This window comes from Homalodisca vitripennis, chromosome 3, assembly GCF_021130785.1.
Source record: "Homalodisca vitripennis isolate AUS2020 chromosome 3, UT_GWSS_2.1, whole genome shotgun sequence".
NCBI lineage: Eukaryota > Metazoa > Arthropoda > Insecta > Hemiptera > Cicadellidae > Homalodisca > Homalodisca vitripennis.
In genome coordinates, this window is record NC_060209.1 from 106,559,700 (window position 1) to 106,586,833 (window position 27,134).

General features: G+C 34.5%; 1 protein-coding gene across 1 annotated transcript in view; it reads right to left on the bottom strand.

The window, feature by feature from the left end:
* Positions 1 to 2,602: 2,602 nt before the first annotated feature.
* LOC124357278 (TBC1 domain family member 23) overlaps positions 2,603 to 27,134 on the bottom strand; it is a 51,274-nt gene continuing 26,742 nt past the window's right edge. Inside the window, exons 4-12 of the mRNA XM_046808919.1 lie at positions 24,269 to 24,406; positions 20,947 to 21,071; positions 19,396 to 19,546; positions 18,413 to 18,631; positions 16,691 to 17,061; positions 15,814 to 15,992; positions 14,977 to 15,115; positions 13,184 to 13,375; positions 2,603 to 5,846 (exon numbers count right to left, since the gene is read on the bottom strand). Coding sequence (XP_046664875.1) covers positions 5,753 to 5,846; positions 13,184 to 13,375; positions 14,977 to 15,115; positions 15,814 to 15,992; positions 16,691 to 17,061; positions 18,413 to 18,631; positions 19,396 to 19,546; positions 20,947 to 21,071; positions 24,269 to 24,406 — 1,608 coding nt within the window. The 3' untranslated portion in view covers positions 2,603 to 5,752. The remainder of the gene's footprint in view (positions 5,847 to 13,183; positions 13,376 to 14,976; positions 15,116 to 15,813; positions 15,993 to 16,690; positions 17,062 to 18,412; positions 18,632 to 19,395; positions 19,547 to 20,946; positions 21,072 to 24,268; positions 24,407 to 27,134) is intronic.

Here is a 27,134-nt window from a genome sequence, read left to right on the forward strand (position 1 = left end):
GCTAGGCAGCTTATAGCTACTCCAAACAATTCTTACAAGATATCACACATATCTTTTTAAGGTATATTACACTGTATACAAAATATAACCCGAATATTTTAGTATAATAAATATAATATATGATACTTTTCTTAAGAAAGAATTAGTGAGCTGCAAAATGGAACTGTAGTATTAAAAGGATACAAGGCATTGATATATTGGCACACAGTATCCTGAAAATATATATATATATATATGTATGTATATATATATATATATATATATATATATATATATATATATATATGCAAGGTATTTCATCTCTTAAGATATTTTAGGGAATCATTCTTTGATTCCAAACTAATATAAAATAAAATTCATAATAAACATATCTAAATCACTTAGATTTTTTGGCTGTATCTTTTGGTTTCTGAACAACAGCTGTAGGAGGCCAGAAATGCAATAGATACAGAAGATTGTTCAGAACCTTCTGAACATGATTTTGTTGTTAAATCAATTTAAATAACTGAAATGTTTGTTTTTTTTCACTTAGGACATAAAAATGAGAACCTTCTCATTCAACTTGGTCCTAAAAGACGTTTGTACTTGGTATCAGTGAGAGTATATAGGATGGATGAAGTTGGAATACAGAGCCACCACCTTTTAAGATTCCATAAGGAGGGATGTTAACTTAGTAATGTTGCCTTGGAAGAGGGGAAGGCCAGCTTTGTTCCAGCCTCTCCAGTCAAACACTTCCACACTCCAGACAACAATTCTTCACATCCAGGCTAGTCTTTAGTACTAAGGGAAATCCACCCATTTCAACAGCTATCCTCCACAATAGACTACACTTATCAATTCGGGTAGTGGTGCCATTCCTAGACATTCATAAGGTTGCCCAGATTTAAGTGACACATAGTTTTTTCTGTACCCAGTGTAGGTTCAACTAGAAGGTATAAACCATCAAAAAGTGAACCTTCCTGGGAAGTTGTTTTATGCTCGTTGATATGTTAACATATATCAGGCCTAAACAACTGTCCATTCATTGTGGCATTTGGATAACTAAGCAGTTATTTTTATAATCCATTTTTTTATTGCACATCATTCACTAATTATATTATTATTGTTAATAAACTCTAGTTGTTTAGTTCTATATATTTATTCTTATTATAACGGTAATTATTGGAGACTAAAATGGATGAAGACATCAATTTATCATTACAACAGGAAAGTACTCAAGAAACTGTGTAAGGGTTTAAAGTTTAAAAAATAACTATTCCAGTTGTTATTCAAGCAATGCTATTGATAAGTCAAAGAAATTAAGAATAATTTTCTTTTAAGTTTCATTCAAAATTCATAAAAAATGTTGTCCTAGAATAGTTTTTTCTTATAGGCAATTGTCTTGTTTTGTAAATTACTTCATTTTATATACAATTTAGGCACACAATAATAAGAATTATAGTCTTGTTGCTTAGGTTTGTTAGCAAAATAAATTTGTTTTAACACCAATCTCTTCTTTAGTAATAAGAGAAAAAATATAATTATCAGCCTCCCAGAAATGAATTAATTAGGATTCTTATTCTAGGCTAAAAACATTTCTCTCACATTGGAGGGAAAAAGAGTTGAAATTCACAAATTATAGATGGTCCGAGTTATACAGGTATTATAATTTGACAAGGCTATTTATCTTAATAAAGTTAATTATTTTCCTTAAAAATATTCAAAATGGTTTCCACTGCTTGGTGGATATCTAACTTTAATGTCAAATAAAACAATACTGGCATAACAAAAAAATTAACAAACATTAAGATAACTTCAACAATAGCTCTTGTGTAAGGTTATTTACAATATGATTTGTTTTTACTTTTCCTGACTGGTGCTGGGTGTTAGATAAATTTGTTTTTGAGACTTACTACTGTATTTTGTTATAACTGTAACTTTTATGTGTTCATCACTATAGGTTTATATTCTTTACATTTTATTGGCTTAGCTTTTCAGTATGTTTTAGGATTTGACATCTGAAGATGAGCGTTTGTAACAATCCTCAAAATATCTTTTTCTATTGTAATAACACTATTACAACCTTTAATAATCCTGTTATTCTTTCAAATTATTGTCAGTAATACATTTTAATAATAGAAAATTTTTATTTTATTAAGTTGAAATTTGATACAAATGTTTTAAAATGGCCATAGGTTTGAAACTACTTATATTAATTTTGCAGAAAAATTGTAACACTTACACTATCTGTTAGTTGTGATCTTTAGAATAAAATTTAATCAAAGAGGCAAAATAAGCACTTTAAACATGCCATATTATCTACCATTTTGTAATGTTTATATGATATACTTTGTTTGCTTGGGCCCAAGGATCAATCTCCTAAAATATCTCACTAAATTTACAAAAGAATCTGTTTTAAATGTTTAAAGAAATATATGTACTTCTGCATTTCTTTATCGGTTCTTAATCATTTTGGGATTTTAACTGTGACACCAATATATCAGTGAAATGCCTTAAAAGGGCTTCTGAAAGAATAAAAGCCAATTCAATGTTCATCGTAAAGTAGTTATATTAAACAAGTTACTTTATAGAGAAAAAAGGGAAAAAATAAGAAGCTTGTAACTAATGTTGTATGAAACTTTCTACTAAATATATAATTTAAAAAATACTACCTTATAATTATACTTATTAACATAAATTCCAGTTAAAGTATTATTCTTTACTCTAAGAATAATTACTTAATGGTAGTGGGATAGTAAACTGTATCATTATAAAACTTCAAGCTACAGTTTATGGTTACTCTTATCTTAATAAGTGAGATATTTTAGAAATTTGTTAGTGTTATATACTTTGTAACTGTTCATAATTATTTATACAAAGAATAATTGTTTTTGTTAAGTTTATTATCTCATAGAAACAAAGTAGCTGAAAGAATGATACATACAGTTAACAAAATATTCAAGATTATGAAGTGAGTAAACATAAATACACCAAGAGATATTGTAAAAATAAATTTAAGTAAAACAATTTTTACTTATGGTATTAGTGTACAAAATTATACAGCACATTATATGAGGAGTTTCTGTATTTCAATACACAGTAAAAAATCTAATAATACTTTACACAATAGTCAATAAAAACCAAAGCATAACTAAGTTTGGTTTAATTTACAACTAATGTATAATATAAAACTAATAAATTAAATAGGAAAGACAACACATTGGTAGTTTGATTGGAAATTAGCACTATATGTAGAATACATTGAATTTAAGTACAAAACACAATCATATAGCAATCTGTTTATTTTTATATAGATACACAAAATTATGTACAAACTCAGCATGCAAATATTGTCTGGTATATAACCGTTTTAAAATTAAAAACACCAATATTAACTTTTAAATATCACAACCAAATTTATTTTGCTATTATTAGAGTAAATAATGCAAAATTAATAGATGCAAGAAAGATAAATAATTTGTTTGTAACTATACAAAAAAATGTATGAGGTCTATTCAAAAAGTGTCTATTAGTGTCTTATCTCTGGTACTGTAAAAAGAATCAAAGTTAAGAGGATTTTATCTTAGTACTTTAATCTGACTTACTTACTAAGCTGGATGAACCTCTAATTTAATTCCTTGACAGTAGTTTTCTTTACATGCCGTTCAATATCTTCACTGAATTTTGATATGCATGAAAAAGTCAATCAGTGTATTTGTGTCTAACTATACCAAACTTCAGGAAGCATTTAAAGAACACTTATGAAAGTGTTAGTATGATTTTCAGTAATGAACATAAGTTTCATTTGACAATTTCAATATGTCACGACACACCAAAATGCTTGGCAAAGCTACATCAAGGTGAAGACAAACAAAAATATTTCTTATTGAGAAAAGATTGTTCACTATGAGTTCATTCTTACTTGGTAATTCCATCATAATAATGCCCGAGCACAAAGAATGCTACTATCTCGCCCAACAGATTTTGGGCAAACATCTCCTTACTCACTTTACTTCTCCTTGTGACTCTTTTCCTCTTCTTAAAGTCAAACTTTAACTGAAGATGGGGTTTACAAGGTGTTACAGAGAGTCAAAAATATTTGATTGAGCAACTTTCCACGGTTCTCAAAAGTCACTTTAAATATGAAATGGCAGAGCACAACCAAAATCTCTTTCATGAAATGGGAACTACTTTGAGGTAGTGTATGTCTCAAATATGCAAGTTAAAAACAATTGAACATTATATTGAATATTCCAGTCCTTATTTATTTTTGAATAGACTTCATACAAAGAGTTCGTGCAGAAGTTGTATGTGGGGGATATCACAATGTCTAGTTAAAGTAAACTAAGACAAAAATAACATTAACTATTATTAGTGTCACATTCTCAAAATATTCTCTTGAATATAAAGTACAATAACAAATAAAAATAAACCAAACAGATATTAACGATTGAATAGAATAATATAAACAACATTACTGAATGTAACAGAAAAAAAGTTGTTGAAATATAATTTAAATATGAAATCACAGTGTAATATGTAAATACACCAGATGTTTAAAAGTCTTGATCCCTCACCCCAATTAAAATTTATTCATGGATGACAATTATCAGTTATCTTACTTAAATTTCTGAAAATTAGAGAAGAGCTTGGTAGCAATGAAATAAAGTTATACAAGATGTCTTCTCTAGTAGTTTTAAATGTAAGAACAATTTACACTCACTTGAAAAAGTCTCGGACAAAAATACTGAAAATTTCTGATTTGATACCAAGAATAAATAGCAGTGACTTTAATTATGTAATTTGGCTTAGTATTTTAAGTACAAATTTTGTTGTCTTATAAATACAATTAATTTGAAGTAACGTATGATGTCTCATTAAAAGATATTATGTTGTCTAAACAAATAAATTTTCTTTAGAAAATGAATTGGTTGTTATTTGTGAAAGGACAGGCTGAAATTGATAGTTGTGATGTTGTTGGTTTTGTCACATCAAGATCTTTAAGGTATCAGTGGACTAGTCATTATAAGCCTTCAAGCCAGGAAATAAATATTCTCAGATATTGCTATGTGAGTGCCAGAAAGAAAACCCCACTATAACCAGAACAAAAATAAAATGTGTCCAAAAACTGTATTTGTTCTACATAATTATAAAACAAAAATCACAATAATTATGGAGTTTGGCCTTCATACTTATGATTGTAACACTCATTCTAAATCTACATACCAGTTACAACCACAGTACATTCAACTGAGTTCGATTAAAACAACACTGTAATCAATCTTAATTGACATTTTAATAAATAAAATGCATTGTGTGCACAAGTTAGGTGTATGATAAGTTTATCACTGATTTCATCTCAATTATTCATATTTAGTTTTGATTCATGTCATTAACATTTTAACAAACATAACATTGCACTGCTTTGAACCAAAACAGCTTAATTAGAGAACGATAATTGTTAATTTCTTCATGCTTACACTATTTACAATCTAACAAATATATTAAAATCCAACTTTGAAAGCTGTTTCAGAAAACTGATTGAAACCATTATCTTTAGAAACTCTGTACATATTCAATCAGTACAAAAACTTTTTGTACACATTTCAAAAGATGTTCAAAATTAAAATTCTAAATTAGAGGTTAGGATCGTCTGGTAGTTCGTAGAGAAATATCGATGACTAGATCGCCGTGCATGATCTTGCCATATTCTGTACACGCTCATGACATATTATTATATTAACAGTTATGTACATCTAAACCAAAGTCTATGTTAAGTACTGCTCTTGTCCTTTGTGTCTTGCACGTTTTTCAGGATTTGATCTGAAATTATTTTTGTTGCTTGAGCTGCCTGGGGTATCAGAAACCTGAAAAAATATCATTATTCAAACTAATTGATATTACAAAAATGTATTACACATTAAAATTAAAATTATTAAAATTGTTACTCAAATAAATTGTTACTAGTTGTTTGGAAAGAAGAAATTTCAACTAGTGCTTTTCAAGAGAAACATATTTCACTAAAAATAAAGGTTTCTATGAAATCCTCATAGGTTGGTTTTTTAAATTTTTGTGGATTCATATAACAAAAAAAATTATATAATTTATATATTTACATTATCTTGAACGCCCTTACATGTGATGTTTGTCTGGGCAAAAGACTTGTCAAATGTGCTATGAATTATAACTTAAACATGAGAAGAACAAAACAAAGATACATATGCTAAAACTAAATAATACAATTTTAACGTTTTCATAAAATTTATGAACTTCCTGAGACATGGCTTGTGTTTTATGTGGTCTGGGCAATTATTATACATTTTTCAGCAGATATACAATGAAGATTTTAAAAATGTGGTTCTGTGGATAGGATATTGTAAGATGATAGTATTTCTTGAATGATTGTGATGGTGATTTCTTACGAAAAACCAACGGGAGTGTGATTTTACAAATACAAGACACTGGAGGATAAACAATGAAGAAAGTGAACGGATTTGAGTTTTTTAAGTGTTTTATTACAGGGTTCCCTTGGTCTTAAGCCACAAAGAAGTCTAATAACTCTCTTCTGCATTTAAGGACATTTAGTGTTTACATAGAATTTCCCCAAAATATGAAGGCATTAGAGAGAGTAAGTGGAAAAATGCAAAATAAATCTGTCTCATAACTGAGAAATCAACAGATGAAGATAAAGTCAGCAATGCAAATAAGCTTTACTGAGGCAAGGAAGTAAAGAATTGACCTGCTGATGCCAAGAAAGAGTAGAGTAAATTTCAAAACCAAGGAATGTGTAAGAGACTACTAATATTCTTCTATAACAATAATTTAATCATTTAAATAATAACTCTTTTTAAAAATTGATTGAGCATATGCACAGTAAATGATTTTTATTTCTGTTAGGTTAAGACAGTGCTTAACTACTAAGTGAAATCGTGTATAATGTTTATGTGCTTTTTCTGTTGTGATATGAGCTAATTACATGATACTTATCAATCATTCAACCTGGATACCTGTACTCATTTATTATGTCTTATGATCCACAACCAAAGATTACATTGTTGTCAACACTTAAGGTATGTAACTATCATGTCAGTATTCTCTTTCAACAAAATTGGAATAATTTTGTACTTGGAAATATTAAGAGTTAGCAAGTTTAAAAATATCTATTGCAGCTATTTGAAAACTCAAATCTCATGAGTCAAATTCAAATAATAATGACAGGTCACCAGTAATAAAGTAAAACTTTCTACTGATATTAACCTTACCCTCAGGGGCAGTCTAACTTTCGAGGCCGTACGGGTAGTGGCGACCCGAGGTACCCTAGCTAATGCTCAGATCCCTTCTCTTCTTGTTCTGGAGGCCTATGGCTGGCACACTTTTCTATGTGTCAGCCTATCATCTCTTCTTTCACTCTCTTCTATTTGAGGTAAACTTCCTCAACCCTTCGATTTAGTTTTTCCTTTAATTTCTCCCATAGGGGCCAAGCCACGGGTGGTGGAACAGCATAGGCCAGGGCTGAATGGCTGGTGGCAACCAGTCTTTACTATGCGGAATCTGGACACCGGCGACCCTCCAGTTTAAAAGCAGCTTACCCAGGCATGCGGGGCTCTGTCTGGGTCGACCTTCCATTCCCTAGCTACTCGTGGGAACATCATGGAAAAAAACAAAAAACCAAACCAACCAACCCTTGAAACAGTTCCTGAAGCTGTTTCTAAACCTACCTCTTCCTGCTGAGGTAGCTCCTGAAGCTACCTCGCACACACCATCACCTGGTAAACAACTCAAGAGGTTGTTATGCCAACATCCCTACCTTCTCCTCAACAAAGTGCCTTAGGAACACAGGAGGTTCATTGCACACTGAAGCTCCCATACATGGCAAGGCTTTATCTGAGGAAGGTAGTACAAGCACTGAGGAAGCAAAAAACCCTTCAAGATGTAGAAGATCAAGCTCCTCAACAGCCCAAGCACTCCCATGTCCTACAGGTACGCTGGATGATGCCACAGAGCAACTCGGCAACCTCAGAATGAAGAGGCCTAATCTCACCACTGCTCAAAGGAGAGAAGCACTAAAGGCTAAACTTCTTGAAAAGGGTGAAGCTTTTGACCCTTCCAAGTGGAGGAGGGGAAAAAGAAGAAAAAGAACCCAGAACGGCAGGAGGTCTCAACTCCGGGCCCAACTGCGGGTACCAAGGCGGGGGAGGGGTCGGCCAAACGCCCCAGAGGCACCTCGGTCACCCCACCCTCCGCTGAGGGGCCCGCAAAGAAGGCTAGGAGGGAAACCCAAAAGCCCGAAAGCCCACGATCCCGAGGCCTCTGGTAGCACACCCAAGGCTACCTACAGAGAGGTCGCCGGCGATCAAAATAGCCATAGCCCTCGAAGGCTACCCAGAGGCGAAGCTTAGTGCAGAGCAAGGAGAAGCCATCGAGGACGCAATTATGGAAGAAATCCAACCCCTGGAGGATGGTTCCGTTCCATCGTTTGCGGGCACCTACCTAGAGAAAGGTGTTTTAATTGCTTCCTGCATCAACGAGCACACCAAACGTTGGCTGGAAGAAGTTATTCAAAGAATAAAACCTCTGGAGATGACATCTCTCTGAGAGTGGGTCTGCGTAAGGACAACTTGAGGTCCACTAGGGTGTTTTTCAGAGCTCACCGAAGCTTCTGAAGAAGACACCTGAAAAGGTACTTGAAATGTTCAAAAAGCAGAATCCCAACCTAAATGTAAATGAGTGGAAAATCCTTCCATCCAAGCCAGATCCGAAAGGTTACGGATTCGTCTGTTTCCTGGACGAGGTCTGCTACAAGGCTGTGAAGGCTTCCAACTGTAGAGCCAAACCTAGGACTCTGGCAGGTCTCAATTGTCTCCTCGACAGTCAAGGACAATGCCACGAGTTCTACAAATCAACCTCCAGCACAGTAGGGCTGCTTCGGCAGCCTTCTGCCAGTTCTTCCTCCAGGAGGGATTCGATCTGGCATTGATTCAAGAACCATGGCTTCACCAAGGGAGAGTGGCGGGCCTAAATGAAACCAAAGGTAAGTTAATTTACTGTACCTCTCTAAGGAATGTCAGGACCTGCATCCTGTTGAAGAGAGGCTTGGATTTTCTAACCCTCAACGAATTCTGCTCCAGAGATCTCACTGTGGGCACACTGACCTGGAAGAATGGAGGCATAGTACAGAGCACACAATTGTAGGCTCCGTATACTTGCCATATGATGCCAGGGAACTCCCTCCATCAAGAGACCTAGAAGCTCCTGGTGGAAGAAGCACAAGCTAGACGTCAACAACTTCTTCTAGGTTGTGACGCCAACGCCCATCACTCTGCTGGATGGGGCAGCACCAACACTAACCCCAGAGGTGAGGCACTTTTACAATTTCTTCTAAGCAGGGACCTATTTATATGTAATAAAGGTAACCGCCCCACGTTTTCGCAACACGAACTAGACAAGAAAGTTATTGATATAACAATCTGCACACAAGGTATACTTGGAATGGTTGATAAGTGGCCGTAAGCGAAGAGGCCTCATTATCGGATCACAGGAATATCCACTTCAACTTGCAAGATGAGGCTGCAGAGGTCCTCTATCGCAATCCCAGGAGGACTGGACTGGTTGGGATATAAGTCTGACCTTCAGTCACAGTTGGGATCGGTAGGCGGAAGGGTGCGATGCTTCACAGATATAGATCAGATAGCTTCTGACCTGCAGAATGCTATAATCAATAGCTTCCACGACAATTGTCCATTGCGACGGGGGAAGAGTCGAACCAATACTAAGTGGTGGACTGCTGACCTCGCTCGCAAAAGGGCTAATGTTAGGAAGCTGTACAATCAATGCAAAAGGAGCCGTATCTGGGAGTCCTATCATAGAGCTCTAACAGAATACAGCCTAGCAATTAAAAAAGGCAAAACAAAGTTCCTGGAGGCAGTTTACACAGAAGGTAAATGAGTTATAAGCGCGGCAGCTAGACTGCAACGTTTACTAGCCTCAGGTCCAACCGGTCACTTGGGATCTAGTTAAGGTCCCCAGGGAGGTCAACACACTTCCGGGTCTAGTGATAGCCTCAAAACTTCTCCTTGAGACTCACTTCCCTGATTGTATCTTTGAGAATGACAACACTGGAACGTCTGGTAACCATGAGGCAGGCTCACGGCCAAAGAGCTTATCGTGGTAGCTGGGCCATTGCCAGAAGGATTGTCACTCTCTCTAAAGCCAAATGGGCAATTTCTAAATTTGCCCCTTTCAAATCTGCAGGAGGGGATGGAATCTTTCCGGCCCTGCTTCAACAAGGGCCGGAGAATCTCCTTACCCTTCTATGTGAACTATTCAGGGCGAGCCTAGCTTATGGGTACATACCACAAGTCTGGCGTTTCAACAGGGTGGTCTTCATCCCTAAAAAAGGGAGAGCGGACTATTCTGTCCCTAAATCTTTTCGTCCCATCAGTTTATCTTCGTTTCTACTGAAAACATTAGAGAGACTGGTGGAGAGGCACCTGAGGAAGGGAGTTCTCTCAGACACTCCCCCTTCATCGCAACCAACATGCATACCAGCCAGGCAAAATCCTGTGAATCAGCACTGCACCAACTAGTCAGTAGGATTGAGGATAGCCTGTCCGCCAAGGAATTGGCATTGTGCACCTTCATAGGACATTGAAGGAGCTTTTGACAATGCTAAATTCACTGCAATGGTAAGTGGAGCACAGCGACGTGGCCTCGAGCCAGCTCTGTGCCGGTGGCTTAGGGCCATGCTGTGCTCCAGACGGATCAGGGCCGATCTCAATGAAGAATCGCTCGTGATCGCACCCACAAGGGGATGTCCTCAAGGAGGCATCCTGTCACCTCTACTGTGGAATCTAGTAGTAGATGGTCCTACTTGAGGACCTTACTAACAATGGAATCTATGTCCAAGGATATGCAGACGACATAGTCCTTATGGTACAGGGAAAATATACAAATGTTGTTGTTGATATCATGAATACCAATCTTCAACATGTATACAACTGGTGTCAGGGAGAGGGACTGAAAGTAAATCCCTCTACAGACAGTAGTTGTACCATTCACTAGGAAAAAGAAACTAGAGTCTCTTTCTAGGCTGAAACTCGCATCCACACAGCTTGAGTGGTCAAAGACAGTCAAATATTTAGGGACTGACTCTAGACCATAAAGCTTACGTGGAATGATCATCTTAACAATATCCTCCTGCACAAAGCAAAGTGGCGCTCATGACGTCCAGGAGACTTGCAGGAATCTCATGGGGCGTAAAACCCCATATAGCACTATGGCTTTACAAAGCAGTTGTAAGGCCTCAAATCACTTATGGTTCATTTAGTCTGGTGGACAAAGGTGAATCAGGTAAACTGCCAAAGCCAAGCTTGAAAGCTTACAAAGGCTTGGTACAATCTTTGCAACCGGAGCATTCAGGGAGCAGTCCCTCAGCGACCCTCGAGGTGGCTTTAGGACTTTCTACCTCTTGATGTCCATATAAAAGCTGAAGCGCGTAAGTCAGCTTATCGGCTGGTGGTTGCTGGCTTGTGGAGGAATGGCGCGTCTAACGCGAGCCATGGCGCCATCACTGAAGCTGTAAACCCAAGCGCTATTCTCGAAATGGTCTCCGACATAATGAGAACGGAGTTCGTATTTAATAAGCCATTCTCTGTTGACTTCTACTCCAGAGATGAGTGGAAATCGCAAGATAACATCCCAACAATAAGAAAGAGCTTTGTCTGGTACACGGATGGCTCGCTTATTAAGGGGTAGAACTGGATATGGAGTGTTTAGTCAATCCCCTAGAACTGCCCTTTGCGGCAGTTTGGGTCGGAAACTGCTCCATATTTCAAGCCGAAATCTATGGTATCCTAGCCTGTGCCAACCTAGGCCTCACTAGAGTGGTACCCAGGGAATGAACATCTGTATAATGTCAGACAGTCAGGCAGCTCTTAAAGCTCTTGACTCCAACAGCATCTCATCCATGCTTGTGTGGGAGTGCTTTAACACTCTCTGCAAGCTTGGATCACGCAACTTTGTGCGTCTTGGTTGGGTACCGGGCCACACAGGCATAGGTTGGTAACGAATGCGCCGACAGGCTTGCCAAAAAGCGGAGCAAGCATGCCATACACCGGTCCAGAACCGAGTTGTGGTATAAGCAAGTCAGCCGCTTACCAAAGTATAAACAAATGGTCCAGGAAGACACACCGCTTGCGGTGGCAGAGTCACCAAGGGACAAGCACTCGGCAAAAAGACTGCTTGCTGATTCTAGCTCCGGCTTCACCAGATGGCTGATGGGGCATGGGCAGGGATCGGGTTAAGCAAGTGATTGCCTTGATCACTGGACACGGCCACTTCAGGAAACACCTAAACACTCTAGGTTTACGACATGAGGACTTGGAGTGCAGACTCTGCAATAAGTCTGAAGAGACTGCAAAACACATAATACTGGACTGTGAGAGACTGGGAGCAAGGAGAAGGGCTCTTTTCGGTGATAAACAACCAGGCGACGAACCAGATGCTAGTATCGGGGAAAAGCTTCTTAGCCTAATTAAGGGCACAAAGATAGGCTTACCCCTCTAACATCAAAGGGGCACACAATAAGCTCAGGTTGACGTGTGAGGATCTGTGAATCCACCCCAATACCCCAAAGCAAAAAAAAAAAAAAAAAAAAAAAAAAAAAGATTACCCTAACGCACCTGGTGTCATGATCACGGTTTTTTTGTTCAAAATTCATCAAAACATTGCTAAAAAATGCATATCTTGAAATATTTTGGCCTCGCCGTATGGAGCCATTTACAGTTGTTTGAACAAAACATTTGTCAAAATGTTTTGGTCTACATATGCTTTCTACAGCGACATCTAAAATACATCAAGATTTGAACTGTGTTATCTATTTTTAAACCCTGTTTAGTTGGAAAAATCTTGATGATAGTTTTAAGCTAATCGTTAGTTTATATAAAAACAGTAAGGGACCCGATCACTGTCCTGAAATATTATGGCTTAACTAATTTAAAAGTAGAATTAAATGTTTTATCTAAAAAGAACTGAATTGATATTCTTTCTTAAAATAAATAAAACTTTATTCATCTAATTATTCATCTCATTCACAACTTATTCATATAGCTTTTAAGATTATAAAATAAAGGAATTCAAGTATACTTTCAATGTTAGAATAATTCTCAGCCACCAATAATACGAAATTATTGAGATATTCACTGACCTATCCATGTCAGAGATGACTAGATTGTCACCCTGTTGGCTGCCGTACTTGAAGGTTATCAGATCTGGCTGTTTCTTCTTGCACGTGATCTTGGCTATATTGGAAAGAGGTCTCCTCACCACTATCAGAGCATTATCCTTCTTCTGTGTGTTCCTCAGCACATAGACATGTGTAGGAGTTACCAACAAATGGCTGGAACATTCATAGCCACATTAACAATAGAACATTAGAAAATGTAATTAAAACAAGAAATTTAAATGGGCTGAGTGAAAAGATTCAAGTGTTTGGAGATGATATATTTTATATATATATATATATATATATATATATATATATCTAATTAAAAACAAATATTCTCTTTTTGAATACTAATTAATCCTTCCACAGTCTGTATGGCTACTTATAATATCAAATCTCACATTAATATTGTACATTGTTTATGTAATTTTATTGTTTAATTTATTTTATATACACATACTGACTGTTACAAAAATTCCACCCCCAAAACTTGACTTTTGAACAGTTTAATATTTTCAAACTTCCTGGGAATAAACCGTTAAGTAAAGAATGTTAATGGAGGAGTATATCATTTTGGTATCTCAAATTAAACTGTCTTTACTAATGACTATTACAGAGCAGATGATTTTATTAGTAAAATTTATGTAACTTATAGTCATGCAAATTATTTTATTTAAATTATGAAAGCCCACAAAGCTTTCATTCCTGGTACTGAATTACCAAGAAGAGTTTTTATAGGATAGGAAGAGCAGACTCATCTTCAATACATTAACATATACTCCTCTTCTTCTTCATAGAGATATCACAAAGAACACGCTAAAATAGGATATTCCATGCACACTGGGCACTTAGTCAACCACAGAAAGATTCTCTGTGTGGTACTTCAAAAGCAGGTACCATAAAAAAGTAAAAAAATAATATTGTCCTAAAAAAGTTATTGAGTAAATATTTTACTACAATATACTGCATTAGCTCACAACACTATGTTCAAACAGTTCATGTTTCAAGTAAGTTTGTAAGGAAAGGAGGCTGTTTAGCAAGGAAATTACCTTATGTTAAGGTTAGATAAGAAATCTTCTCAGTTGGTTTTATTTGGTTCCATTGGGAAGGGCTATTTTTTATTTTGGTTGTGAAACAATATTACAGGAAGTGACTGTAATTGGTAGAATGTAGGGAGACAGGTTTATCAAACTCATTGTTAATTCTCATGTTAAAAGCTGTTCCCCCCTCTTTAATTGTAAATGCCTGAATTATTAGTAACTTTATCCTTTTAAATATTATGTGGAGACAATATTATTGTTGTACATTAACACAATAAATAAATTATAAGTCTGTAAGACAGAGTAAAACATTAATACTAGTTAACATAAATTTGGACAAATTCAATAATGACAAGACTGAGAGTTAATAAATTTATCATATAATTTTTCGGACACACTAAACTAACAGTGCATACAGTACATTGATTTATAAAAAAAAAAATTGTATTCTGAGAGTTAATATTAAGTTGGGCTGAGAAACAGAATGTGAGAACATAAATGTTTGAATTGACAAATAAAATATTTTGAAAATCATAATCTAGTCCTGTTTCACTCCCCTGTGTTCCCTCTACCACCAGGTTCCCAAGTAACAAGACATTTCAAAGTATGATTGAGGGCCTCTTTGTGTAATGCTATTTTCTCTATTCATGTCATGGTCTTGTGGTACTCGTTTGCACAACTTCTTTAAATATGGTGTCAATAAGAATACAATTGGAAAAGTATTTGTTCAAGTACCTCTCATAGATATATCCACTGAGATTGACTTCCTCACACCTGAAAGAGGCCACCACCTCGGGCTTCTTGAGCCAGGCTGACAGAGACACTGTCTCTAGAGGGACCAAGTCCTTAAACATGTTACTATCCGTCTCTATATCTGTAACATGTGTACACATATACTGCTATATTTCCACTTTCTAAATTTCATGATGAGAGTAATGATGATAGATTAATCGTAATATTAGCTCACAGCATAAAATAATAATCATCAATTAAGAAAGAGTTTTAAAATAACAAAAAACATTTTTTAGCCATGAAACAAATGCATTCTAAGTAGAGATAACTAGAAATAGTTACACTTAACAGTAATTCTTTAGAGTTATTTTCAAAAATAGAAATAGATAGATTATAAAAAGATCCTCCTCATTGATTATGGTGTATTTTATAACTTTTGACAAGTTTTACAAAGGTTCTTTATTATCACTGGGTCGGCAGATGCTTTTACACAATTTTGGTCAATATCATTTGACTGCATATAAAAATCAGAAAAAAGTATATAACAAAAGATATCAGAGTATAGTTTAATGATGTTTAATTTTTTCTATTTAAAAAGACAATTACAAAAAATCAATCAGCTATCCTTTTTCCTACAACTTTTATTTACCAATACACTAAATAATTTTATTTTAATTATCAACTATCCTAAATTTGTTTGTAGCGTAATAGATTATTTATAACAAACAGTTTTTATTATTAATTCTATAAAAAAATCCAACACTTCATTTCAACAAGACCAAAGAAGCTTGAGTAAACAATACCAAACTATTATAAGATCTGTCTATGAAAGCAGCTGACCTGGTGTGTCAAGATCATCGTCAATACTGAAGACTGGCGCCATGTTGCGGTAACGCTTGCCTAGCTTGTCAGACGCACTCACATGTCGCTCGCTGCTTGTCACAGTACCACCACTAGGGTTGTTGATATATTCTAACAGCTTGTCTTTTACTTCTGCTGATTTGGACTTCACTGCAGCCCTACACAAGATTTTATCACAATGTTACAAGCTTTCTTGAAGATGAAAATGCTTGATAAACATCTATAAAAAGAAAAGAGAAATTTCAAAACTGGTAATTTTGAGATAAATCAAATTATTTTTGAGGCCATTGAGAAATCACTGTGTGTGTTTATATATATATATATATATATATATATATATATATATATATATATATATATATATATATACTGGTGTAGTAAACAAATTGTACAGGGTATCTAAAAGTAAGTGGTCACCCCTGTCATTTCTAAATGGTTTAAAAAATTTAAATACAAATTTGGAGATGTTTGTAGGTTAATGAGACATACTTTTTGCCATATCGAAAAATGATTGGACAAAATTTAGAACATGGTTTAAAATCAAAACTACCACAAAAGCAAAAATTTATCTATTTACTGATAGTTCCAAATTTAGTCTTGGCTGGTACTTAAATAGATGCATATACGCTTATGATGAACAAGTTTTGACTGAGGGGATTTTGAATATAGTTCTGATGTAATGTAAAATATATCTTTAGATGCATCTTCTTGAACTACAGACAGAGTTAGAATTTGTAACTGAAACTACCAATAATGCTGTGGTTAATTATATTTGGTATATTATGTAGCTGTAAAACTACTGAGGATGGACCTTTATTAAAATGATCAGTAATAATATACCCCATCTTCTACTCACCCAATTTTGCCAAAGAGGTCCGAAGAGCTACTGGAGGTGCTTCCGTTGTGGTGGCTCAGCTCCAGACTGCCAGGAGTTGCAGTACACTCACTGCAGCACGTGGCATTGTGATCCACTAACACAGAGCTCACACGCTCGCCCAGATAGCGGTGGATGGCCTGATAGCCACCAGTCAACAGGCTGACGTAATGGGTGTGTTTCTGCAGGAAGGAGGCCACCACCATGTGGGTGTACTGATCATCGTCCAGTCGCCCGCAACCAAGGAAACATAAGTGCTCTCCACCAGCATTGCTGCCGGCTGCAATAGCCTGTCGCTGACACGATAAAAGTCCTTGCACCGCTGTCGCAAACCCCACTGGCTCTTGTAACATCTGCAGCAGTAAATTAGTTTAAATAGTGACTTTGTAGCCTATAGCAGCCTGTACAAAAATAGTTCAATGGTTCTTTATGAATCTGAATCCCCCCTCTAAACTCTGCCAACAACACTTGCATGTAGGGAAAATTACTGATTCGTCTCCAAATCTGTTGCAATAAATAAACATACATTTCATTTCATTCACCTGTTTTGCAGACAATATGTAAATCAAACAGACAGTAGTGACAATATAGTAACATCACAATGGAACAACTGACCACCATATTTCTGGTGGTCAGCATCAATATGGAAACATTGCTTCAAATGTCATGGGACTATTTTGATACAGACTGCTCTAGTGATTAATTCTTAGTTTTCTAGAGAGGTAGAATTGATGTCCAGAGTATGACAAATTTAAACTGATACTTCAGTGTATGTAGTGTGGTTCTGCTGTTTAATTGCAGTAAATTCCGGATTATCTGGTTCGAGATTATTCACCCTTCTCAAGATTTTTGATAACAGAAAACTGAGACAAAATATCACATATAAGTTAGTTGAAAATTCCATAAAAAAAATTCTATAAAAAAAATATATTGATGTAAGTCGTAGGTTAAGTAAGAGGGAGAGATTTTTTACTAGCTGTTGTATTCTTACAATTATTTCTCTTGTGATAAAACCGTGGTACACTGCAGATCTGCATGGTGGTAATTGAGTTGTCCAATAACAATAGAATCAGATATATAAATATTTTTTTACTTTCAGATTTTTAATGCTTTTACTTTAAACATCTGAAAGACTAGTTAATTTCATATTGATATAAATCTTATAAGCATGTTTTTAAATATAGGGTTAATGTCGAAACTAGCTGTTGGAGGATAGTTCCTCTTTTAGCTTTATTTTGATTTGAGTACTGTCATTATAAACATTACATTGCCTTTATAAAGATCTAAGAAACAAAATATAGATATTAGTAAAATGATAAACATTGTATTATTGATGATTATTGTGTGTTTATCAAAGCAGGGTACAATTTGTGGCTGGTCCTAATCCAGACTCAAATTCAATGGTTGGGCAAGTCACTGCCAAATCCAACTACTTTAGGAGCATGTAAACAGTGTTTTATTGTTTTGTAAACTTTGAAAAACATACATCCAGTTTCTATATCAGAAATGTGACCTGAGAATACTCTACTTATTTCTCAGTTCACTACACTCATTAAAAAGTGTGAATTTAGACAGATAATTTGAACTTAACTGTCACATTTAGATCTTAAGACTATAAATATAATATTTTCATTTTACACATCATCACGCTTTTCTCATTATTTAAAGTCTAATGATTTAAGCAAAAATAACAAGTTGACTAACCAGGTTACAGTCAAGATGGAAGGCGGTGGCGAGATGACCAGCGTTGTACTGGTCAGCTGGCCGACAGTCCACGAGGAAGAAGCGAGGGGTGTCCTCAGGTATCTCGACTAGGGCAGTGTTCTCCACTAGCTCACTGACTGACACTGGCAGACACAGGGCCTGGGCAATATCACTGTACCCTTCCCCCTCGGTTTGGCTGAACACATGACCTTCCAGTTCCTACACCACCATATCACATTACACACCCGATGAGACAAATATATTAGTAATATACTTCAGTTTCACATTTTAATCACAACGGAGAAATTATTTACGTTGAATTAAACATGGTTGGGTCACTTCATTGAATATAATCTAATGATAGCTTCTTGACCACTTAAACAATCTTCATACCGGTATGTCATAGGCATAAAATGTTAAGTCATTTGGTTATGTATATTACAAAAAATAATTTCTTGAGTTTTGTATGGCAATTGTTGGTAACTATTTATTGTATATACATATTCAATATTAATCTAAAGCTCTTATGTGTCTTTTATAGATTTGACATACATTAGACTATTTATTTCTATTTGGGGCTTTCCCCCATTAGCTTCCAATTTTACAGTGTTAATTGAATGAGAATTTAGTTTAGTTTAAAACACTTTATTACTAAAACATACATGTTGGTTAGTTATTCTCAATTTACTAGCCAACTTAACATTCACAAACTAATTTATCACCTTATTCCTTTATGATGGTTTACTCTAGTTTTAACTAAACAGACTCTTTACTATAAGAAGTAAACATAAAATGTAAAGGTTCTTGTAGCAATAAACTGCCATCCTGCTCTGAAATTGGAATTAGAAAGGTTTTAATAATTTTGTTTATTTTCTACCTTTTGTATGATTTTTTAGGTATTTTTTAACATCTGATGAAAATAAATACTTCATATGAAATAAAGTATGATTTTGTAACCTATTGGTCCCTCTATCACCACTGACCTCTCGGAAAGACGAAGGTGTCTTGTTTGCGTAATACTGAGCCAGAGAACAAAAGTCTTCTACGTCCTCGGCCTCCAGACCGCACGGCAGGCTGGTCAGCACTTCTGCTATCTTATCCTTGCTCTCTCCAGACAGTTCTAGTATCTGTTCTCTGCAGCACAGTGTAACTACTCAATATAATTTGAGGTGACAAACCCCTTAGCGAGATTGTGAATATTTGATTACTACTAAATAATTATTGATAAGTTAAGGGTCCGGCAAATGACACAGTAACATTTACATTTATTTACATTTAAAAATTACTTAACAAAACAACATATATGAATTTAGATATAACGTTTAAAGAAAATTAATGTGCCGTTTGTAAACATATTGTATTAAAAAAAGATTGGGTTTTGGTTATGTAACTTGAATATTATCTTTGAAATATATAATTTGTTCCGGCACTATTGAACCACTTGGTTTCAGTACAAATTAAATAGTCCTTCCGGCTCTGTCGGAAGAAATGGGTAGATTTTGTGATAACCGAAAAATTATTAATTTATTCTCATGGGATTTACATGTAATCGATGTTTCAAAAACTGTTTAAGATACAAAGTCACTGTTAACATGTGAGAGGTCGCACCCGTGCCCCAAATTTTCGGAATAATGTAGTATTATTATGATGAACAATAGCAGCTTAGAAACTTTTATTACCTATTCTCATATACTTCTTCACGATACCTTGATATCTGTTAATCTTTTACTCACTCTTTTTTTTAAAATAATTAAAATTTTGCTGTTTCCTGCACTGAATTTGGCAATATTCCCTAATACAAACATTTAAATTTATTAATACAATCACTCACTTATAATAAATTCAAGTTACATTTTGCATGTTTTACTTTTATTACACCAATTTTGTTTTGAAGCACCTACAAATTTTTTATTTACAAGCTTTAAAAAGTGCATGTGACAATTTACTCACGTACAACATCCTGCACAGTCTAAATTTTACGGAAAATTGTAGAGTAATTTTAATATATTTTTATTGACACACTTCTATTTGAAGATAATGTAAAGTATCATTTTCTAAGGCACAGTTAGTTAAACTAGTGACAGGATTTTTTTATAAGATTTCCTTTTGAAAGAAGATAAAAAAGTAAGTGTGACCACACGACGTCTCGCGTCCAGGAGGGACCTCTCGCATTAATTAAAAAATGTTTAGGAAATGTTATAAGCATTAAAAATCACTTTCCATTTTTTATATATAGATTCATAAATAAATGAGTTGTGAATTTTTGAATGAAGTTTGAACAACTGCCATATTTAAGTAATATGGCATACCAAGCTGGCCAATGAATTTAGCGGGCTTTTTTGAGATAGTTGTAGTTTCTACAAGCTACAATATATATATATGGCTTGTATTGTATTACGAGTACCATGAGGACAATTGCAATAGGGTGCTTTTGTATAAACAATCTACATATAACTTTAAAATATTGATTTTTGCCACTGACTGATTAGCATTCATTTTAATAAATTGACTACAGTAAACTCAATAAGCCATACCTAGCGTTGACAACCATGACAAGGCCAAGGAACAGGAGGAAGAAACAGTCGTCCTTCTGGAAGTAGAGGTCCCACATAACCATGACCACCGGCAGGTTACAGGTAGCAGCAAAAAGAGACTGAAACTATAGTTGAGCCGGTGTTTAATTGGTTGTTATCTTTATTAACCTTGTTACAGATACATAATGTAACTAAACTGGGAAGGGTTGACTCAAAAGTGCTGTTAAAGATACAGCGATCATGTCATTATTAGCAAATACAATTATTTTAGTGCAGATAGAGTATGGGCTTATTACTTGTGCTTTGAAATTGTCATCGATTTTGTATTCAAAGTATAAAAAGGAGCCGTATTGTGAAAATTTTATTCTGATCTGATTTTAGCTAAAGAACTTTGGTTATGAAGCTAATTTTAATAAAATAACCTATTTAGTTATTAAATGTGTTATTGACAGTACCTAGATGTATTCATTTAGATTTGTAACTATGTAGACATTGCCAAGTCTGACCTGTGATTTAATTGCTGGACTATCACAAGATTTAGCTCTGGAAATGTAATATACTAACAAACAACATTGGATTTGTGGAGGGAATAACAGCACTGGAAACAATTCTAGTTACCGTTAGAATATTTTTTATACACAAGATAATACAATTAACTGTAATTCACAGGTAATGTATTGGTACAATCACAACAACGTTTCTAATTTGTATGAGTTAAAATATTTTGTTTGTTGCCACAAAAAATTTGTAATCAGAGACATAACGTAGCTGTACAAACTTGATTCCCCCCCACCACCATTTTAAATTCATAACACACATTTCATATTTTAACTTGAGAAATACCCTAAAAATGTCCTTGCAGCTTCTGTGTAATTGGTGTACAATTCCCAGGAGTTAGATGTACAGTCAAACGAGAGCAATGGTATCATGCAGGTTGTAAAAAAAATCCTAAAAAAAGATTTGAAAAAATGGACTAAGGAGCTAACTGAAGCATGGAAATGTACTAATTGTAGCTCAGACCATACTCACTCACCGAATAATAAAGTTCATCCAATTTCAGCAAAGGCCCCGGACATCTTAAACAGCTGAATTACAGAACTTGAAAATAGCCTTAGAACTGATAACTACCTAGAAGGCTTCGAAAATGACAATCACAAACCACTGATGACTACCAAAATAAGGTCTGTTCTCCTAGAGAAAAATGATAAGCCGAAAAAAAGAAAACGTCAAATTTAAAATGATATTTACAAAACTAGAAGTGAAATCAGAAGAAATGGAGAAAATAATGAAAGAATCCAAAAAATCTAAATTCTCCTGCAAAGAAATAAAGAGTTCCAAGATCAGCTTGACAAAGAAAAGCAACTTCAACTAGAAACCCAAGTTATTTATGAAGAGCATGATCTAAAATTAAGCCAAAATATTGATATTCAAGAAAAAATTTTACATGAACATGAAAGGACTATTTTTTTTTTAACTGCAAAAGGAAATTGGCAAACATCAAGTATCCTCAAGTAAAACGCTCAAAGATTCCACTACATAAACAATTTAAACAACTGAGGCTACTGAAAGGCGAAACAACACAGCCGATCACCAAACCGAAGGGCAAAACTAAAGCTAAGACAAACGCGTTTAGTGTTTCCTTGCAAGCATCTAAATACAAATAACAAACTATTTTAAGTGGAAAACACCAAAAAGGCTCACCAGATTGAAGGTGCACAGCTAATACCAGGATATCAATTAATATCACATTATAGCAGAGAAGATCGTAGAAAAGGAAGTTAGTGATCTTGGTGAAGGAGAAATGAGTGAGCATTCAGAGTTCGTAGATATCTCCCAGTACTGTGAAGAGTTTGTGGCTTTTATAAGACTAAAAATTATCAAAAAATGTTTGATCATAATGGGAATATGAAGATCTCCTGACAAAAACTTGGATGAAGCCTTAGAATTGATATCAAGAGCAATTGAAGATACCACAGCAGAAAATACTCCAATCATCATCTTGGGAGATATAATAATCTTGGCTGATAGAGACTGTTATTGACAATCTTAAGGAGGGCAAGCTTCAGGCGTCAATATTACTTGGACTTCAATAAGGCTTTTGACTGCCTAAATTATAGTCTTATTATAGGAAAACTGGAAAATCCAGGTGTAAACAACACTGCTAAACAACGGTTTGAGAGTTATCTGCAAGGAAGAAGACAATTGGTGGAAATTAGACATACAAGTAAGGTTATTACATCAGAGGTCAGAGCTGACCCTTTTACCAACAGACAACAGAAGAGTGCCACAGAGATCTGTAATGGAGCCAGTTCTTTTCTTCTTATTCACCAACAAATTGCTTCAGTATCTTGGTGAATATTGCACACTCTTGCTCTATGCCGGCGACACCACGCTGCTTCAAAATGGAAAGACACCTGATGACATCAACATATCTTCCTATACTGCACTTAACATGGCATATCAGTATTGCTTTGGAAATGATTTGGTTGTTAATCCTTCAAAAACAAGTGGGATTTGGAGGGCGGGCAGCAGATATACCAATTCTCCCTGATATAGAAATGCACACACAAGCAAAATACCTTGGGGTGACAATAGATGGAATCCTCACCTGGACACCATATCTTGACAATATTAGTAATAAAAGTGAACACCGGACTGTACGTTATAAAGCAAGTAAAATCAGTAAGTGACGATCATGCAGCAAAAAAAGCAAACTTTCCCTTTTTCAGGCACATTTTCGATATGTGGGGTAACTTCGTTACAAATTTGAAAAGGATCCTTGTCTTGCACAAAAAGGCCTTTAGAATCCTCTTTGACCTCCAAGAATCCTATAGAGAAGCTTCAAATCGCAGAATATCCTGACAGTGGTTGCACTATATATTCAGGAAGTAATCTTGTATGTCGACGGTGATGATCTGACAAAACTGAAGAGCATACACCAACACAACATAAGACATGCCACAAAGTACATTCTACCCAACCACCATCTTACAGTGAATGAAAAAAAACCTTTGTACATGGGTAGAAGAATATTAAACCATCTTCCCCTGGTCCTGCATTGTTAGAGCAAGACATGAAGACTTCACCTCACAGATGGCTTTTATAATGACCATACTATAGCTTGGAAGAATTCCTACTAAATACAATTAGACAATACCAAAATTATTTACTTTTCTTTCTTGACTATATTTGTAATTTTAACGATGACAAATAAAGATAATTTTGATTCTGACTCATCAAACCTTCTCATCATACCCAGTTCAACACAATATAAGTCAAAAATTTACAGAAAATATGAATAATAAGAAAAAAAAACTCATACCCAAGGTGCAGAATATTTCTCTGGTGTGATTCGCTTGGTGTCAAGGAATGAGCAAAGTTGGGGATCATGGTACAGCAACAGTAGTCGGAACAGGTGAAATGCATTGTTATTGCACGGTATGTACTTGGATACCACAGCCTACAACAACAACAAATGAATTTAAAAACTATGATCACTAAAAACTACTTATTATGTGATGGTTTCCAAATTTTATAACAGGTAAATTTGAAAACTCTTGAATTTTTTTCCAAACAGTTGCTTATATCAGAAAAAAAATCAATGGCACCATATTCCAAAAAATGAATTATTGGCACAAACTTGATTGAATAGTTTAATAGTCACTCCAAATTATTGAAGAGAATAAAACATGATATTACAATTATTACCTGTCAAACAGTTGTTTTGAAAAGAGATTATTATGGGCTAATATAACTCCACTTATTTTATGGAATGACTGTATGAGGAAAACGGACTAATAATGAACTTAAGAAATCTTTTGTTTTAAATAAAAAAAACCTTAAGAATAATGAGAAAATTACAAGTATGAGAGTCACATCAAAATATATTTAGGGAGTTACACAATACTGAATCTGCCAAGTATGTTCATTACAAATACAATTACATATTTTCGTTTTAAAAGTAAATATCAAGTAGGAAAATATTCATCATTCATAATACAAAATACGATAAAATTCCTAAAGCCCCAAAAAAAAACATACATTAAACTTATTTGAACACCTTCCAATTCAAGGGCGGGTCAGATTATTCAACATACTACCTTAACATATAAAATGTAAAAATTATCAACATTTATTTCAAAGAAATATACAATTTTTTTTTAATATTACAAGCATTTTAAACTGTTGATGGATGTATGAGTCACCAACAGTAATAATATAATATAACAACTGAAAATTACAAAAATTAATTTTTTTTAATTTACCAAATTTGTAAGTGCCAAGGGCATTTATTCAATTCTTTTGATGAATTCATTAGTCACAACAGTAATAATATAATTAACTATTATAAAATGCCACACTCATATATTATAAATTATACAAAGCACAAGAATTGGTTACTTAAACAATTCACTGTCTATAAACCAATTACAAAAGGCTCTCCTTAGCTTTACTACTTAATTTTATCTACACAACTCATATTGTCCTTGTATTTATTGTTATTCTTTATTATCATAGTAACTAAATATAAATAATTGTACATGTAAACATTCATACACACAACACTTTTGTCTCTATAAATAATTCTTTTTGTATTATAGGAAATGCGAAATATATTGTACATATTTATGGATGGCTTATTCAGTTGTACAATTGATTTTAAATGTATGAGGTATTAGGGCTTAAGACAATATATTAAAATAAATGTTTAATTAAAAAGTTTGTCAGTTTTGCTAATATTAATTACAATCATGTGCAAATTAATCTGAACAAAACCAATTTCAGTTAAAAACAAACATTTATTAGGCTAATTACATAAGTTTTCACATTATACACACATTTAATACTTAATGTGGCCTCCTTTTGCTTGTATTAACATTTCAAGTCTTTTTGGCATTGAATCGACCAGTTTCTTGCACATTTCTTGAATTTCAAGGTCATGAAACCAAACCTGAATCATGGCTGAAATCATCTTTTCTTTAGTTGTGCAGTCTTATTTTCTTAATATTTTCTTACAAATGGACCAGAGATTTTCTATTGGATTGACATCAGACGAGTTTCCAGGCCATTCCAAGCACAAAATACCCTGTTCATCCATGAATTTTTAAACTGCCTTGGATGCGTGACAGGGTGCAAGATCTTGTTAAAACACAAGATATTTTACGTGATAGTCAGCTTCTAGTTTTTTTACGTTCAGGAATCCTCTGCTTTGTAGAATAGGGATATATTTCTCACTGTTCATCATTCCAGATATTGGTACCAAAGGCCCTAAGCCGAAAAACAACCCCAAAACATTTTTTTTAACTGGATGTTTTACCGTTTGTTGCAAATGTTTCGGTGACACAGGTTCATTATCTGACCTTCTTACATGGGACAACTTCCTACCTTGGACTTCAAAATGACTCTCGTCAGAAAATAAAACCTTCGTCCAATTCTCAACGTTCCCAAATTTGTACTTTTTTGGCCCAAGCCAACAGTTTTTTCATCATAGCGGCTGTTAACAGTTATTTTTTCCTTGGCCTTCTGGCTTTTCTGTTAACGGCCTTCTGACTGTTGAGTCATGAATATGAACCCCAGCATCTTCTAAGTCTTTTTTTAATATCAAAACTGTTTTTTTTTCAGGGTGAAGTTTACTATTTCTTACCAAAATTGCATCATCTTTGGTTGTAGTTTTTCTTTTTCTTCCACAATACCTTTTTCTTTTAGGGGATATTGATCCGGTTACGTTTTTTAACTTAATAATATTATTTACAGAGCCCAAACTAACACCACATTGTTCAGCAATCTGTCTTTGAGTCAAAGAAGTGTGTTTATGCAGAGTTACAATCTTGCTTCTTTTCATATGAGTTAGATCCATAATAAACTAAGATCGAAAATAACCCAAGAACTCACCAAAATAATCGGAAGGTTACAAAATGACGACACAAAGACAGTAATATCACTTAACCATGTGCAAACATAAAAATAATCTCAAAAAGTGTTGTAGTGATGTAGAAACAATGAATCACACGTACAAAATAAATAACACCACATCTGCAGGTTGGCCAACGCCGAAAATCCAAATTTACGTCTCTGTTCAGATTAATTTGCACATGTCTGTATTAGCAAAACTAATAATATTAATTGATTATTATTATTTTAATAATCATAACATTTAAAATTTTATGTTGACCTTTTCAAAAACTATT